This window comes from Cricetulus griseus, chromosome 6, assembly GCF_003668045.3.
Source record: "Cricetulus griseus strain 17A/GY chromosome 6, alternate assembly CriGri-PICRH-1.0, whole genome shotgun sequence".
NCBI classification, from domain to species: domain Eukaryota; kingdom Metazoa; phylum Chordata; class Mammalia; order Rodentia; family Cricetidae; genus Cricetulus; species Cricetulus griseus.
The window spans coordinates 47,603,146-47,616,434 of NC_048599.1; the positions used below are offsets into that span (position 1 = coordinate 47,603,146).

Here is a 13,289-nt window from a genome sequence, read left to right on the forward strand (position 1 = left end):
TTTTTTTATTGGTTTTTCGAGACAGGATTTCTCTGTGGCTTTGGAGGCTGTCCTGGAACTAGCTCTTGTAGACCAGGCTGCTCTCAAACTCACAGAGATCCTCCCACCCTCCTGCCTCCAAAGTGCTGGGATTAAAGGCATGTGCCACCAATGCCCAGCCTGTATAGTGCATCTTGAGTGTGTGTTTGAACATAGGTCTGAGAGGGCATCAGATCCAAGGTAAAGTTATAAGAGTTATGAGCTGCCCAGCATGGACAATGGGGATCAACTTTGGGTCCTCTGGAAGAACAGTATGTACTCTTCTTTTTTTTTTTTTTTTTTTTTTTTTTGGTTTTCGAGACAGGGTTTCTCTGTGTAGTTTTGTAGACCAGGCTGGCCTCAAACCCACAGAGATCCACCTGCCTCTGCTTATGCCTCCTGAGAGCTGGGATTAAAGGCATGTGCCACCACCACCTAGCAAGTATGCACTCTTAACTGCTAAGCCTTCTTCTTTCCAGCCCCAGAATAAAAGACCTTTTTAAAGGTTCACCAGTCACATTTCCTGGCTTTCAGAAAGTATACTGTGGGCCAATGCTCCTACATTCTAAAGGCAAACTCTTTGGTACCATAATTAGATATTGGTGCAACTTTTTTTTTTTTTGAAGAAAAATGAAAAAGAAGACTAAAATCCTGAAAGAAGAACATACAAATAAATATGTATATTGGAAGAATGGGGTAGAAAACTGCAACTGGGGGCTTGGGAGATGGTTCGGTGGGTGAAATACTTGTGCCAAGCCTAAGGACCAGTTCAGATTCCCAGGATCCACGTAAAAAGCTAGGCATGGTTTTGCTCGCTTATAATCTCAGCTGAGGGCTGGAGGCAGGAGCATGCCTGAGGCTTTCAAGTCAGCTAGTCTAGATAATCAATGAGCTCCACATTCAGTCAAAGACCCTATCTTAAAACAACTGAATGTGGATAGTGATAGAGAAATATTCTGGAAGTTAACCTCTGGCCTCCAGTGCTCACATGTGTGTAAACTTACCTGCACAAAGATGTACATATACAGGAAAAAATACTCTGTAAATGGAATTGAATTGGGGAATGGGTAAAGTCTCCAAATGCTACCCTGTTTTTCTATCATGAAGATAGAAGGCATAAGCAAATGCAGAGAGATACCAAAAAGGAGATGAAGAGGGAGATTGGTTTAGAAAAAACCTCAAAGTAATATGGCACACAAAGGAGGTCTGCAGTCTCCTCCCGTGATTGTGCTGAGCTCATGTAAAGTGTTGCATGGAAGTGTGGTTGCTCCTGGACAGTAGCATGAAAGCGAACAAGCAGGAGACTTCCTCAGAACCAGAGCACAATGTTGAAGACACCAACAATGCTTATAAACTGGAACAGCTATTGAGATCAGTGAGAGGCCTGTGGAAAGGTATAACTCAAGAGCAGATAAACTTGCTGCTCAGAATGTGGTATAAACAGTGAGTCTAAATTACAAGCTCTTGAGGCCTATATTAGAATATGTCCTTTAACAGATGCCTAGGTATTCTGTTGGACATTAAAGTGTGAGACACAAAACAAAAAGGACAAAAAGCCTGTAGTGGTTTGAATAAGAATGATCCTCACAGGCTCACATATGAATGCTCAGTCACTGTAGAGAAGGACTGGAGGCATGTATCCTCGCTGGAGTAGCTGTGGGCTTGTTAGAGGAAGCATGTCACTGGGGGTGGACTTTCAACTTTCAAAAGTCCATGCGTCTCTGCTTACAGTTCAGGATGTAGCTTTCACCTATCACTCCAACACCTGCCTATGTGCTGCCATGCTCCTGCCATGATGATAATAGCCTCTGAAACTATAAGCAAGACCCCAATTAAATGTTTCCTTTCATAAGAGTTGGCTTGGACCAAGCAGCGGCTGCACACGCCTTTAATCCCCGCACTCAGGAGGCAGAGGCAGGCGGATCTCTGTGAGTTTGATGCCAGCCTAGTCTACAGAGCAAGTTCCAGAATAGCCAGGGCTATTACACAGAGAAACCACCTTGAACCCCCCCTCCAAAAAAGAGTTGCCTTGATAATGGTGTCTCTTCACAGCAATAGAACATGGACTAAATAAAGCCCATTTGGCAAACTAAATAAAATTCTTTCAAAGAGTTCAGATCAACTGCCCTACTCAAGCCTCAATGCTGGAGAGCCATAGATAGAAGCCCCCCTTCCATCATAGAGAGATTCAGTCATGGCTAGCTGGTTTTAGGACCTAAGATCATCACCCTGAACCTCCACTGAAATAGTCAGGAATGAAGGTCATATTAGATGAGACTGCTACATAAATTTCACCTCAATGAACTATCAGGAAGCACTTCCTGCATGGGCCTGGCTGCTGCTGAGACTGCAAATCTCTAGTGCCAGGTTATCACTATTCTAGTGATAACCTGGGGAGGGAGGTTCAAGTTTCAGCCCCTCACATAGGGTATCCCAGTTGCTGCTGGCCTACCTACCAGGCAAAGCGATACATTCCTGATTCCGGGGCTCCCACTGGCAGTTCTGGTCTAAGGCACAGCTTCTGCAGCTTGTTTTCTTATTGCAGTAGTACATGGGGTTATCCTTGGGGCAATTGTCATACTTGGAAATGGAGATCTAGAACACAGTGGAGAAGTGCTTTTGTTTATATTCACACAAAGAACAAAGAGAGGACTAATGAGGTCCTAAAGACAATAACTGAGGATGGTAACTGCAGATGGAAAGGAGGAGGGAAGGAGGGAGGGAAGAGTAGATAAACAGAATGAAAGGAAACAGTACGGTGGTGGGAATACCACAGTGCATTCTCACTAACATTCCTTTAGGTGGCAAGGTAGCCCATTGGAACCACCTCCACCACCACACCTCATTCAACGATTATCTGCAAAATGTGAAGGCTGAACCTGCTGCTTTCCCATTGTTCCTCCCAACCTCCCACCCATAGCAGCAGTCTTAAGTTCTATATCTTATGGACTGCATTAAACTGGGAAAAGAAAACATGCCATAAACCATCAAAGACAATAAAAGCTGGGTCACCTTATCTTCTTTAGCCTATTATTTACCTAAATTTAAAGTTATACATGGGGAGCACAGAAGTTATGCTGAGTCAAGATATAAGACAAAGACATTTTATAAAACACTTTTTCTGAAACAGTACACACAAACCTCAGTAGCTGGAAAGACCCTTGGAATCAGGATGTATACAGCATCCCTTCCTAAAAGAAAACCTGAACAACAGGAAAATTCAAATCTACATCCCATTTTAAAAATAAATCTGCTCATTATTTACACTATACCCAAACTCAACTAGCAGTTTTTGCTGTCCTCTAAAATCCTTGCCAAACAGCATCTCACCTGGCCTTCTGTGCAGCTGTGGTTCACAGGGACGCAGTGATCATTGCACCAGTGGCAGTCATTGGTATTGGCTGTGCAGCTGTAACAATCTGTGTGCTGGTCACATCTGTCATGGTCAAGGGCTATGAAGAGAAGAAAAACTCATCAACTATGTGACAGCCTCTGTTGATCAGAGACAGATAAGCTCTGACCAATGGCTGGAAAGCAAATGTAGGGTCAAACTGAAAGGAAAAAGCACTGCTATGTTCAGGTTAAAATAAAACAGACATAAGCAGACAATCTGAAAAATACTGTTTGTAACTGCCCCACCACACACACACACACACACACACACACACACACACACACACACACACACACACACACACAGAGAGAGAGAGAGAGAGAGAGAGAGAGAGAGAGAGAGAGAGAGAGAGAGAGTGAAAAGGAAAGGCCTGTTAATTTTACAGCAATTGTAAGATACAATGGAAGATCTGGGCCTTTGAATGCTTTTCTTCTCAGGACAAATATCAACTAGCAATGGAATTAATGCCAGAAGCCCAAGAATATACAAGGGGCCAAGACATCCCTCCTAGCTACAAATGCAAGGCATATCTGGGTACAGGTGTATCTAATGACCAAGAACCCCACAGGAGGCACTTGCTAAGCTGTACTCTATGCACATGTGAATTCAAGACTGTGTGTTTCAGAGCTACAAAGCCATGATACCCCATCTACTAAACCATCTCATAGACATGAGACAAACAAGCAGGAAGAGAGGTCACTGGCCTAATGTCACAGAAACTCTCCCAGTCAGTTTGTACCTTAGGCTGCTTTTCCTGCCAAGTATATTTTAATAGGATTAGGTCTTATCAGAAAGTGAGACAAAAATCAATGGGCTTGTAATGAACCACTAACCTTTAAGCTGAATTTTAAAAATGTGTTATTCTACTGATTCTAACTGTTCTGGGAGAGTCAGGCATCCTAACAGGTCTGGTAATCTGTTTTCTATCAATGAGCCAAAATTCCAATTGACAGCACGGGCTCAGGACCTGTATATCCCTGAATAGCTTAATTTGGCACATACCAGGAAAATAAAAGCAGTCCCTATCCAGTGTAACTCCCATGTTAACTGCAACATCAGTCTTACTAGATAAGTAATAAAGTCTCATACTTTAAGTTGATTGATATGAACAAATACCTTGGAGGCATTCTTCCTACTTTTTCAAGGATTTTTGTACATGTCACTTGACTGAGTTGGTGAAGCAAGTAGATAAGGAGACAAAAATAACAAGAACAGCTCAGGGGCTCTAGAATCAGGGACCTTAGTGCATCTGTCATGCTGCACTGCTGTATCCAGCTAAAGGGGCTGGAAATACTTTGTAAGGACAACAACTCTACCACTGTCTTCCAGAACAATTTGCTATATGTGATCCCCCATTCTTATCCTTAACATTAGACCTTCATCATCGATACAGCAGCCGATAGCCACACACAGTTCTTTTATTGTTGATGGTTTTGGCTTTTGTCTCAGCCTCCTGAGAATTTGGGTTATAGGCATGTGCTACTACACCTGGGTCACAACATGTGCTTTTAAAGTAAAACTAAAAAACAAAACAATCAGCCCCTTAGTTAGACTAGCCACATTTCAAACATCTGATAGCACCAGATTGTTAGTGGCTACTACACTTAATAAAGAAAGTATGTAACATTTCTATCATCAAAAATTTTCATAGGTAGGGCTGGTGATGCTCACCTATAATCCCAACATTCAGGAGGCTGAGGGAGGAAGACCCCAAGACGTTTGAGGCTAGTTTGAGCTATGTAGGAAGACCCTGTTTCAAAAAACCAAACCAAAATCCCACCACACAGCACAGCCTCAGACCACCTGCAGCCAGGCCTGGAATTGTTAAAAGAAAGCTGACATAATGATGGGAAGGTTTATCACCTGCTAACTGCTTCCAGGAGCCACAAGACTCCTATCTAAAGACCTTGTACAAGTTATCAGGAAATAACCAGAGAATAAAAACTGCATGGACAGCTGGGCATTGGTGGCACATGCCTTTAATCCCAGCACTCGGGAGGCAGAGGCAGGCGGATCTCTGATGAGTTCGCGGCCAGCCAGGTCTCCAGAACGAGTGCCAGGATAGGCTCCAAAGCTACACAGAGAAACCCTGTCTCGAGAAAAAAAAAAAAAAAAAAACTGCATAGATACTAAGTTCCTTCAAAATCCAGATAAAATTAGATCTTTAAATTCTAAGTAGGAAAAAAAAACCTACTTCTTTTGGAAAAACATTCCGATTTTAACTTTTCTGCTTGTTCTTCAGTTGCCAGCTCCCAGGAGGTACATCGAGACGACACTGTGTCCCACAGACACCGGATACCAGGTCCTGCGGCTACACAAGCTGCCTCACTGCGGTGGGCGTCACACTGCTCCGAGGTGAAGACTAAAACGTCACTGAGGAGGAGGCTGTTGAAGCCGCCAAACACATACATGGTACTGAGAGGAGAGAGAGAGAAGGAATTTACTGAAAATGCACACAACACATTCATGACATAGGACTTGTTTTGGTTACTGGCTTTGAAATTTTTACTGGTCTAGAACTTCTGTAGACTAGATCAGTCTCCACCTTGGGGCCATCTTCCAGCTTCTGCCTCCCAAGTGCTAGGATTTTTATATGCCTGGCTTAAACTTTTGACTGTCAATCTTTAGAAAATTGTGTTAAAAGTCTTCTTCCAGGGACTGGAGAGATGGCTCAGCGGTTAAGAGCACTGACTATTATTCCAGAAGACCCAGGTTCAATTTCCAGCACCCACATGGCAGCTCACAACTGTCTGTTACTCTAGTTACAGAAGATCTGATATCTTCACCCCAATGCACATAAAATAAAGGTTAAATAAATTAAAAAAAAAAAAAGGCCTCTTTGAGGGCTAGTGAGAAGGTTCAGCAGGTGAAGCACTTGCCACACAACTGTTCCCTGGAATCATACAAAGGTGGAAAGAGAGAAACGACTTCACAAAGTTGTCCTCTGACTTCCGACATGTGCTACAGCACTCATGTGCCGCCACCCACCTAATAAAAATTAAGGTAAATACATAAGTAATGAATTTTAAGTGCTCTCAAAAACCATTACTATCATCTGTTCTCTCAGATTCCACCTCCCACCCTGCTTTGTGATCACTCAGAACAGTTTCAATAATCTGTCAATGTGCACGTGAAAAATTAGTACACAGGGAAAGTGGCATTATTAAAAGATGTGTTTTTAATTGTGTGGGTGTGTGTCTGCATGTGGGTACGTGCACATATGTATGGGTGCCCACTGAGGCCAGAAGGTGTTATAGTCCCTGGAACTGGAATGACATCTTCTATTAGTAGGGAAAAGATAAGACTCCTGGGGCTGGAGAGGTGACTCAACAGTGAAAAGAGCTTGCTGCTCTTCCAAAGGACAGAGTTTGGTTCCCAGCACCCACACCAGGCAGCTCACAAACATACAACTCCAGCTTCAGGAGACAAGGAAGGCTACATTTAGAGAATGAGAGAAAATTACAGACAGGAAAAGTATTCCTGGAAGACTTTAGCCAAGTGAGAAAGCAAGAATTTAAGCCAATTAATAACTACATAAGATTTTTTCCCATTCCTCCATATAAATACAGCATTTTCTGGGAATCTTACCATAAACCCCATTTACAGGGAAAAACAAACAAACAAACAAACAAAAAATAGTGTCTAATTTTATCTTATCTTACCAATTTGTAATGCCGTCGAATGCATTTCCAGTGCCACCCTATAATCTTAATTATCCAAGAAAACATACAGAAGGGTCCCATAGACACATAGCATACAACAAAATTCCAAAAACCTATATATAGTCACCATGAGGACACCTGAAGTGTGACTCTTCTTCTAGAAGCCATACTCATGCTTGTCCTGAGCACTTTCCTTTTAAACCTTATAACAGCCCAACTGTGCAACATACTGGCTAATCCTGAAATTCCTTTCTGTATCCAAGTCATGAATCCTGGATTTGCCTAAATTAAGGTCCATAAAGACTAAAGGAACTCTTCAGTGTACTGTGGGTGATATACTTCAATTAGTATGCAGGGGAAATTAAAGCAGATGCCATTACACATATGAATAAATTTGACTTTATTCAAGAGAAATGCAAATTAGAACTACATTGTTGGGCCATTTGTTGCCTGTCAAACTGAAAAAGAAAAAAAGTAAAATTTGTTACCTATCAAAATGGACAAAAAAAAAAAAAAAGGAACAAATATTTGAATTGGTGAGATTTCATGGCAACAAGCAAGCTCATACACTATTGCTTTGCAGAAGCCCACACAAGGGGTTTTGACAACTTGAAACAAAACTACATATTTACCCTTTTGAACCTTAAGTCACTTTTCTAGAAATCACACAGAGATAGTGTTACAGAGTGCTCGTCAGTATATATTGTTAGATGTATGTAAGGTGGAAGAGTAGGTAATGCAGAAATATATATATATATATATAGAGAGAGAGAGAGAATACAAAGTCATTTACCTTTCAGGAGAAAAAAAAAGTGTCTGACACACATATAATCTAGTCCGCTTTACAAAAACAAGACACACAACATTTCTTTAACTTGCTTTTGCTTGTTGGAGATAGGGTCTCACGAGGAACTCTGTAGCCTATGCTGGCCTAAAACTTAGGACTTTCACCCTCGAAGAATTCCTCTGATCTCAGACACCTGAGTGCCTGCCCAATCTGTATTCTTAAAAGACCAATCCAGTGACAATGGAAAGAAACAGGACTTAGATTGCAGTGTTTAAAACTCACATATATCTGAATTAGATGATCTTCCACAAGCTAAAAAAAAACAAAACAAAACTATCCCCCACCCCTTTCATTTAGACCTTTCTAGAGAAAAATCTAACTTCATGTCCAAGTCAAGAAATGCTTACAATGCATTTGCATTATGTACACCAAAGACACACCAGGGCTGCCAGTGCTATTTCGAAAAGATGCTTACTAGCTAGAACTACAATAGAATGAAATGCATCAAATACTTTTAAATCCAAGTTCATAATGATATTTACCCCCTCAAAAGAAACCTCTTCTGTTACCTCTGGGCTGCAATAAGCAAGGACCTATCCCATCTCTAAATTCCTGAATCTCCAAGCAAGTTTAATACTAATCCACAATGAGGAATTGGTAACTCACATGCACTGGTCTTCAATTTTTCTCTCCAACTCAAGAAAGGACTAAAGAAAGCATAGTGATTGTGTGGCTCTGTATTCATTACAATATCTGAAAACCACACATTTCAATAACCAAAAAGAAAAACTCAAGGATTCATTTTTGACCTCGCTACTGGCTCCTGAGTCTGACACAAGTCAAACTGGATTTACTTAATAAATCTGTAGCTTGAACTGAACACAGCTGGTGTCCTCCTTGGCTCAGGACATCCGAGATCACACAATGGTTCTAAGAGGGTGGGAGAGCCTCCCAAGAGGCTTAGAGAAGGCAACTGAGAAAAATGCTGCCTCTCCACCAAGCAACCTCAGTCCCACAGCCTTCTCTCTTTCAGTCTTTCTTAAAATCATAATTAGAACAATGAGGTCAGACACGACTGGTCAAGTGCTTAGACAACACTTAGACAACACAAGAGATCAAAGTTTCTCCTTAAGGAAATCACTTCATACAACTAAACTGCAACCATGGCTATCTACCATTCCCTACCTCCTCCAACCCCGCCTGAAATTCAAATACACCACAAGAATTACACAAAAATAAAAACAATGTAATTCAGACAGCTATTCCTGATTTTGATTCATGGCTTAAACTAGACTTTATGAGAAACTGTCAACTCCTCTGAGTTTGTGTAAAACTACTTCAGACTGTTTTAACAGAGGATTCATTCATTTGATATATTAGTTAAATATATATTAGTATACTTGCCACCTAATGTATAGTATACTATGCCCACAATGTACATAACCCTGTGCTAGGAGAGCACCAAGAACACACAAATGAAGAGAGATGGCACAATCAGCCACCAGTAAGGCCAGGTGGCCTGATGCTTGCCAGGTGAAAATCTCAAAAGGCATTTAGGACATTTTCTGAGGGAAACAATCAGATTTCAATTCAAGATAACACTCAAGTTAACGAGATAATTAAAAGTTTCCCACGTTAGTATATAGACATAGAATGGTCTTGCCACAAAATCCTATATACTTGTAAAAACATTAAGTAATCATGTGATTAAAGATACCACCTTTCCCCAATATCTAGCTTCTAAATGGTCATTCTTTCCATTTCCAGAATGTCATTTTTGTACTTTTCCTAATACAAATAATTTAACTGAAAATTTAAAAACCTAAGGAAATATATAAGCATTACAGAATTTAAATAGTTTTAGGTTTATACAACTTTGAATTTTTTGCTTTTGTTTTTGTTTGTTTTGCAAGACAGGGTTTCTCTATGTAAACAGACCTGGCTGTCCTGGAACTCACTTTGTAGACAGGCTGGCCTCGAATTCACAGAGATCTGACTGCTGTGGCCTCCCAGGGTGCTGGATTAAAGGTATGTATCATTACCCAGCAGGATTTATAAAATTTAAATTTTAAAGAGGGACGCAGAAAGCAGTAATAATAGCAGCAAAATAAGTTAACATCAGCAGGCTGCTGAGCTTCTCCATCTTTAGAGCACACCTCAAAGTGACCACATAAATGACCACAAATGCTGCATCTGGGGAAGGCAGTGCTGGGGTGGGAACTCAGCATCTTGCCCAAACCAGGTAAGCACTCATCTGCAGGGCCACGGCCCGTCATCTGAATGTCCTTTCCTGGACTAAGCTTCCCTGGGGCAGAAAGAGCTCTGCTGGTCAGAAAGGTATTCTTGAGCACACACTTAGATGCAGTGAAGATATAAAACTTGCTCTTTGTCTCCACAATCTCCTCAATCCTGTTCTCCTTACCTTATCCTGCACTTAAAGTGCCCTCTCTCCTTTTTTTCTCCCTAAACCTCTTACTATTCAGATACAACCATTAGAAAACTGATATAAAAGGGAATGTAAGATGTAAGATGTAAGACAGTACTACACTTTAGCTTTCCAGTTACCTGTTGTGCAAGACTGCTGAATGGCCAAATCTGTTGACATCATGGTGGAGATCAGGTCTGGGAAGCACTGACCATCGGTCACAAGCTAAGGGCAAGAAAAAAACATTTCAGAGTTCAACAGGAACTGACAGTCTTTAAAGAGAAGAATGAAGGCCAGGCGTGGTGGCATAACCTTTGATCCTAGCACTTGGGAGGCAGAAGCAGGAGGATCTCTGTGAGTTCAAGGCCAGCCTGGTCTTATATAGTGAGCTCCAGAACAGTTAGGATTACATAGAGAAACCCTGCCTCAAAACAAACAAAGAATGCAATGAAGACAGCCTTATAAAACATGCTTTTCTTCCTTTGTAGTTATGCTATTATGTGTAAAGGACAACAGCAGCAGCAGCATTTCAGGGTGTGAAATAAAAGCACTGGGCAGAGATGCTAATCAATGAACACATTTAACACTGCAGCAACCCCTGACTGAGATTGTCACTACTCTACTGTCTGCTATTTTTACCCACCAGAATGTCTGCTTTAGTCTTGAATTTTCTTCTCCCTTGTGGTGCTAGGGATCAGACCCAGGGCAGGTAAGGACTCTACTGCTGAGATCCATCTCCAGCCCATCAAGATATTTTCTAATTTAAAATTTTTAATGCATCTGGGCGGTGGTGGTATACACCTTTCATCCCAGTACTTGAGGAGCAGAGGCATGCAGATCTCTGTGAGTTTGAGGCCAGCCTGGTTTACAGACTGGGTTCCAGGAGAGCCAGGGCTACACAGAGAAACCTGTCTTAAAATAACAAAATAAGTAAATAAATAAATTTTAATGCTAGGCATGGGGCATATACCAGTAATCCTAGCACTTGGGGAGGTAGAGACAGGAGAACCAGGAGTTCAAGGTGAACCTCAATTACAAACTCACAGCAAATCTGAGCCTTCCAATAGAGTAAGAGCTTGTCTCCAAGGGTAAAAAAGAAAGAAAAAAGGAAAAGAAAAAAGAAAAGAAAAAAAAGGCAATTTTATAGTCTACAAAGCTTAGGTTAACAAAACACAGAGGTTCCACAATTCTTTTATTTTTGCTTGTTTTTGAAGATGGGTTTCTCTGTGTAGCTCTAGCTGTCTTAACTTTGTTCTGTTGACCAGGCTGGCCTCCAAATCAGAGATCCACCTGCCTCTCTGTCGCCCAAGTGCTGGGATGAAAGGCGTGTGCCACCATGCCAAGCTCAAAAACTGTTTTCTATTTGCCTCTATACTGAACTGTTTAATCTTAATGAAAATGTAGGTGGGGAAAAATCCTATTAAGCTTTAATGCCTAAGTCTTTCCCTAGTTCTCCCAGACCTCCTGCTTTTCCTCTGTATGACTCATGCTCCAGCTTCCCTGCTGGACCTCACATCAGCTGCCACTGCAGAGTCACACTCATGCCACGCTTACTGTCTGTCTCACTGCGACGAGTGAGCTTCTGCAGTCCAGCCACCTTCTTCATTCAGCTTCAACAGTAGCAGCCCTCACTTCCTGCTAAACCAAGCCTATCTTCCTCACAGGCAGAAGGGACCCTACCTAGCCTGCCTTGCCTCTTCCTCTGAAACCATAATGGAGCAAGATCCCTGGACCTCTTATGTACTCCCCAGAGATCCTTCCTCTAACTCATCAGTTTATGCCCTCTGTCCTTACCACCTACAACCAGCCTACAGCTTTCATTGCAGCATGCCCAAGGCTATTCCTTCCTTCTCCCCAACACCTTCTCATTTCTATGCTTCCTCCAGCTTGAAGAAGAACTAACTATAATGTATCTGTCATTCTCACTTTAAAAGCTCAGAAGCAGGCTGAGAGGTTAAGAGTACTGGCTGTTCTTCCAGAGGACCTGAGTTAAGTTCTCAGCAACCACATGGCAGCTCACAACCACCTATAATGAGATCTTATACCTCCTTCTAGCATATAGGAATGTGTGCAGACAGAGCACTGTATATATACATAATAAATGTTTAAAAAAAAAAGGCCAATGGCTAGCACAACCATATCTGTTAAAAACAAGCACCTGGGGCTTGTAAAATGCCTCAGCAGTTAAGGACACGCACTGCTGCTCCAGATGATTTGGGTGTAGTTCCAGCACCCACGTCTCAGCTCACAGCTGTTTGTAATTCCAGTTCCAAGGGATCCAATGCCTACTTTTGTCCTCCAAGGACACTGAACACATATGTATGTACTTAACATATATGGAGGCAACATTCATACACATAAAATGAAAATAAAAAGATCTTTTTTCAAATAAACACTTGACCTAGACCAGTCAAAACCATAGAGAGAATCAGAAGACCATGATTTCAAGACTGAGGATGAAGAGAGGAACTATTATTCAAGGGCAGAGAGTTTCCATTTTACAAGAAGACAGCATGCAGATGGATGGTAATACAGCATGAATAATATTATGAATACATTTAGTTCACTTAACCTACTTAAAACATTAAAGTGGTATTATTATGTGCATTTAGACACAATAAGAATAATTTGTAAGCCGGGCATTGGTGGTCCACACCTTTAGTCCCAGCACTCAGGAGGCAGCCTTGTCTACAGAGTGACTTCCAGGACAATCACCAAAGCAATACAGAGAAACCGTCTCGAAAAACAAAAAACAAACATACAAAAAAAGAATAATCTGTAAAATGAACAACTAGCTGGTGTGGTGGCACACACCTTTAATCCCAGCATTCATCGACAGAAGGATCTCTCTGAGTTCAAGGTCAGCTTGATCTACTTAATGAGCTCCAGGCCAGTCAGAGCTATAGAGTGAGACCCTGTCTCAAAAAGCAAACACAAAAACAGACAAAAGGCTATCTGATTGTATTTATACAAAAGAACATTAGATGTTTATTTTCCAGGGAT

At 41.5% G+C, this 13,289-nt stretch overlaps 1 protein-coding gene across 1 annotated transcript in view; it reads right to left on the bottom strand.

Annotated features, from left to right (window-relative positions):
* The window catches only part of Atrn (attractin), a gene marked incomplete at its 5' end in the record, with an annotated part of 127,140 nt that overhangs the window by 57,796 nt on the left and 56,055 nt on the right, over positions 1-13,289 (bottom strand). Inside the window, 4 exon segments of the mRNA XM_027420879.2 lie at positions 2,475-2,613; positions 3,349-3,470; positions 5,607-5,827; positions 10,427-10,511. Of these exon segments, the coding sequence (XP_027276680.1) occupies positions 2,475-2,613; positions 3,349-3,470; positions 5,607-5,827; positions 10,427-10,511 (567 nt within the window).